We start from the raw sequence: 5,454 nt of genomic DNA, 5'->3' as shown, positions 1-5,454 counted from the left end.
CTGCCCAGCTTCAGAGCCGCCATCCCTTGGTCGATGGCGTTCATGCCGGGGGCCTTGTTCAGCGTCTCGTTGGCGAAGGCCGACTGGCCGTCGATCATGGCCCCCCCCAGGGAGCTGGGGGCGTAGGCGTAGTTGCTGCTGTAGCCGGAGCTTTGGGTGGATTGTCCCTGAGAACTGTTGTTCCCCCAAGCCGAAAAGTCGATCCCGCTGGGGAAGAAGTTGAAGCCGTGCTGCCCGAGGAAGGGAGTGCTGCCCAGGGCCCCCGGCTGCCCGAACATGGCGTCCGGGAGGAAGTGTGGCTCCCCGTTGCTCAGCTGGCCGTAGGAGGTCAGGTAGGGCATGGGGGGGTCACCCCCCGTCGACCAGGCGGCTTCACCCAGCGAGTAGGAGAATCCGATGGAGGGACTGTAGTAGTTGGGCAGGTAGGAGTCGGACATCGCCGTGTAGGCGTTGTTCTGGGGAAAACACACAGAAAAACCAACCAAAAAGTGAGCACTCAGAGGGTAGAATTGAGATGAACAAGTATTAAGGAACCAGGAGGAGAAGGCTAGTTAGAAATGAACAAATATTAAGGAACTGGGAGTAAAAACCTGGTTAGAATTGAGTCAAACTTCAAGGAACGAGGAGTAAAAGGCTAGTTAGAACTGAACAAATCTCAAGGAACTAGGAGTTAAAACCTAGTTAGGACTGAGCTGAACAAATCTCAACGAACCAGGACTAAAAGCCTAGGGAGAACTGAACAGGTTTCAAGGAACCAGGAGTAAAAGGCCAGGTAGAATTGAGCTGATCAAGTTTTAGGGAACCAGGGGTAAAAGCTTAGTTAGAACTGAACAGTTTTCAGGGAACCAGGACTATAAAACCTCTCAAGACTTCCTGTGCCCCACCCCTCCTTACCTGAGGGCTGGGCAGATAAACAGGCCCAGCCTTGAACACCTCCTTTGTTCCAAGTGCTCTAGGAGCCATTCCATTGCCAGGAAGATGAAAGGCAAAGGCTTAGCAGCATTTCCCTGTTGAGATGGGAGCACTGTGCTCCTGATGGAGAGCTGGACACTGGATGGGCCCCAGAGCTCCTGCTCAGGCTACAGAACCAGTTCTCTTCCCTAGCATCCAACTATTACCTTCTGTTTTTTGTAGCTACCACCAAAGAGGGTTTTTCTTGCCTGTGTGATGTACTTATCAGCCCCTATTCTGATGTTTCAGGGAGGATGTGGGGGAAGGATGCCAAGAGAAGTGGAATATGGAGCGAAAAGGTCCAGTGGAAGCACCCTGCCAAAACCATCTGTGTCCCTAATTGCCTTCCTTGAACTTATTACCCATGAAAACAGCTTTATCCCCACAGTTTAAAGTTTCAGAGCTCATAATATTCCAAGAACCTGCAAACAAACAGAGATTTAAAGCCTCATTCTCAAAATACAAACCGCTTCAGTGCTGCAGGCATGTACTAAAAAAAACAAAACCACCTGAAAATGGGGAGTGATCAATAGGATTTCAACAGGAGCCTGTCAGAGCAGAGACAGCAGGCTTCAAATCCAGAGAGGAAAAAAGCTGCTCCCTGCCTTGGTCTCCCTTTCAACACCCAAACAGCCTTGAGGTTACGAAAACAAAATGCCTAATTTTACAATTAGGGAACTCTCAGCCATCGCCAGGACTTGCTCACAGGAAAAACATCCATCATTTTGCACAGAAAGCATCAGCCCCTCCAGGAGAGGTTAAAGCTTCCCTGAGGAACATTATCAGCCCCATATCAGAGCCTCGTGCCGCTCAGACACCAGCCCAGCAAAGCCCAGATGGAAGTCGGGCTCAGTTCCCCTTTAAAAGCTTGGCTTGCTGCAGGCTCTGCTCAGTTTTTTGTTGAATCATGTTTTCACGTGCCAAGTGCAGCTCCCAAAGGACTTCACGCCATGCTGAAATCTATGGAAGCTCTCAAGATGGCTCTGGCACCCTCCAGAAAGAGCTGGTTCATCCCTCTGCCTTCTGCCGAGTTAAAGGGAAGCAACAGGTTTGTGGCTAATCCCCTCCAACTTCACAAATTAATTGGAACATTGAGCAAATCGTGCCCAGAGACAGGGTTTATTTAGCACATAAAACACTCAAGAGCTTTCTGTGGTACTGCCTGGTGTGGATGGAGGGATACTAAGACACTCTCCCCAGTCTTTCCCTCCTCCCAAAGGAAGGGGAAAACAACAAAACCCTTTGCCAGGGTAGTTTCACTCATTTGAGGAACTTGGTCCTGCTAACCCAAAACTACTGGACAGCCTTTAAGGCTCAAGCTGTCCAAAATCATAGATTCATTAGGGCTGGAGAAGATCTCTAAGATCATTAAGTACAACCATGACCACTAAACCACATCCACAGATTTTAACCCCTCCAGGGCTGAGGACTCTCCCAGCTCCCTGGGCAGCCTGGCTCAAGGCCTCACCACTCTGCCAGGAGAGAAATTCTTCCTAAGATCCAACCTAAACCTCCCCTGGTGAAGCTTCAGCCCATTTTCTCCCATCCTATCACTCATTACTTGGAAGAGACCAAGCCCCACCTCACTCCAACCTCCTCTCAGGGAGAGCCAGAGGGTCTGCCCTGAGCCTCCTCTTCTTCTCCAGACTAAACACCCCCAGGTCCCTCAAGCCATGTTCCCCAGACCCCTCCCCAGCTTTGCTGCCCTTCTCTGGACCCACTCCAGCACAGCATCACAAACACTGACACTAATTTGTAAAGGCAAAAGAAGGAACTTAAAACAACATTTATTATTTGGAACCAGCAAAGTCTCTTCCAAAGATAATCCCTTCAATTACAAGACTAACAACAGACTCTCCTGGAAATTGGCTTTAATGGAATGTAAACCTGCTTGCCCACACCTAAAACCTGAGCCCAGCAGGCAGAGCAGCCAATTCCTCCCTGCAGGCTTCTCCCTCAGAGCATTTCCCTGACAGATTAAAACCTGTCACCTCCAAATGGCTTCTTCTGTATGTTTAACTTCAGGAGACACTAACTCAGTCTGCACTGAGCTCTCACCACCTGCAGTGAGGAGGGAGCACGGGAGATAAAGGGCAGCTGAGTGCTGCTGGCTTGGAGCAGGTTTAGGCTGAGCTCAGAGAAGATTTAGGCTGAGCTCAGAGCAGATTTAGGCTGAGTTTACTGCTGGTTGCTGCTGGAATGTCTTGAGCTATGCTCTGCTGTCCAACTCCCCACCTCGCTCTGCTACCCTGCACTCAAACAACTGACACAGTTCCTCACCAGCATGCAAATAAAACTTCACCAGCCCTGAATTCTCTCCAGTGACTAAGACTTTTTGTACAGTTATTTCCTCAAATTCATCATTCCTCCTTGCCTCAGACCAGAAACAGGCTTGAAGCTCACTCACTGCTGCTGCTGAGCTTTTTGGTTTATGAACTGCTGAAGTTACACGAGCTCTAAAATACACAGTATTGTGTTAATTCACCACATTTACCAGGCTGATGGGCCAGGAACAGCCACATCTGAAACAGCAGCTCCAGAATGGAGAGCCACAAAACTGTTCCAGGCTGGTTCTGTCCCACGTGTGTGGGGAACTCAGAGAGGTCACAAGCTGCTGTCATTACCTTGCATTCATTCTTCAGAGCAGTCTCTCTCACTCCCCTTCCTCCCTTCAGAAAAAGAGGTGCCTGCTTTGAGACCTTCATGTTTTTGAGCCTGGCTGGTTGGCTCAGCAGAACTCTGGCCCTCTCCAGACTGAACCCCAGGGTTTTATTTTCTACTCTATCAAGTGTCAGAACACAGAGAGACACGAGGAGCAACACAAAGTGGTGAGAAACAGAGATAAAGTTGCCCTAAAGCTCCACTCCAAGTTAGCACAGTGGTTTTACCTCACTCCTGAATTTCCCAGGCCACAGCTCTGCTCTACCTCCCAGGCCATGCTCTGATCACTTCCTTGTTTTTAAAACAAATTGCTACCACACTCAGAAAGAAACTAAACATTCAGAAGTTTTTCATCAAACATGCAAAATAGGCTAAAATATCATGTTGCTTCTAATGTTTTAGTTCCTCTCCTTCATTCCCTTCAGGAGAGTTCAATAAAACTACACTCTGCAGGAAATAGATCCACATTCAGAAGGAAGCTGGAAATTTGGGCTGTTGGTTTCTGGGATAGAAAAAAAACCACCATGAAAGGAGAGCTACTAGGAAAGTAGCTGAGTCTACTGAGGGCTTGGGAAAGTTATCACTCTCTCGCCTTAGGCAGGTCTAATTTAGGCTTGTGACTTTTCAGGGAGCTGAATGCAGTAATTACCTTAATGGACAGGCTGAATTCTGAGGATTAGGAACAGCTGACAGGACCTTAAAGAATATTTAGCCTCCTATGTTCAGCAGAAACTAAACACTTGCTGGAAATTTAACTGACAGAGAGACCTGTTCTTGGGTTCCAATAAAACACAGATCATTGTTACATGGGAAAATAAATAAACCCACTAATAAAAATGATCCAAAAAATACACAAGAGGAAGAAAAAAACTAATCACAACTGGAGAGGGAAGGGAAGCCAAGAGGCTGCACTAACTGCTCCAGATGTTTATCTGTTACACTTACTTGTACCATCTAATCAGCTGAACTCCATCTGTTTTGTGTCACTCTCCTGCCTCTCATTAAGAAAACCAAACAGAAAACAATTAACAGTGGACCTCATCTTAACCAGAAAGTTCAGAGGAAAAGCATCAGGAAGTCTGACTTTGAGGAGCTGACCACCAGCTCTGCAGCTCCACCTCTCACTAAAGTTCTCAAAAAGCCTTAACAGCCTTTATCACATGTGCATTCTGTGGGTTTTTTGGAGCAAAACAGAGAAAATCCCATGACATGCATTTCCAGCCTCCTTGGCAGACAGATAAGGACATTGATGGTGCCCTCCACGAGCCCTCAGAGCAAAGCTGTGAAGCACTTTCACAACATTATGCAGTGTGGCTCCTCAGAGGGTGTAAAGAGCCAGAAACAGGTCACAGCAGTAAAACTGAAAGAGCAGAACTGGTAACTTCGAGGCAGTTAGGTTAAAATAAAAAAACAGAGAGCTTAACACCAAATGTAGGAAGTCCATATGCCCTCAAAAAGTTGCTAAAACCTTTCCACCTCCCCCATCACAAGCTGAGGGCATTCAGGGCTTTCTGCCTGGAGAAAGGCTGGCATTACACAGTGTATTTTGGTAAGGAAGGTGGGGAACATCACAGGGCAAACAGCAGGGGAATGCCAAGATGCCAAGTCTGCCAGGAGGCCAAACCCCGAGCAGCAGAAGCCCCCCAGCTCTGCGGGTCCTCTCACTCACCGGGCGGGCCTGGGGACTCAAGTAGGGTTCAAAGTCATCATCGTTTAACCCATCCTTCTGATGCACGGATCCGTTTTGCACTGAGGACGAGACGCAGAGTGTTAGTGAGAACTCTGACCATAAACTCGACCATCTGCCGGCTTTCATGTCTGCAGGCAACCCTTACAACGTCA

The 5,454-nt window shown here is 48.1% G+C and overlaps 1 protein-coding gene across 1 annotated transcript in view; it reads right to left on the bottom strand.

The window, feature by feature from the left end:
• LOC103775723 (YTH domain-containing family protein 2) overlaps window positions 1-5,365 on the bottom strand; it is a gene marked incomplete at its 3' end in the record, with an annotated part of 5,667 nt that extends 302 nt beyond the window's left edge. The window contains exons 1-2 of the mRNA XM_008943196.1: window positions 5,282-5,365; window positions 4-455 (exon numbers count right to left, since the gene is read on the bottom strand). Of these exons, the coding sequence (XP_008941444.1) occupies window positions 4-437 (434 nt within the window). The remainder of the gene's footprint in view (window positions 1-3; window positions 456-5,281) is intronic.
• Between the last annotated feature and the right edge of the window lie 89 nt (window positions 5,366-5,454).

This window comes from Merops nubicus, unplaced genomic scaffold (genome assembly GCF_000691845.1).
Source record: "Merops nubicus isolate BGI_N331 unplaced genomic scaffold, ASM69184v1 scaffold35386, whole genome shotgun sequence".
NCBI classification, from domain to species: Eukaryota; Metazoa; Chordata; class Aves; order Coraciiformes; family Meropidae; genus Merops; species Merops nubicus.
This window is presented reverse-complemented; position numbering and strand designations above follow the sequence as displayed.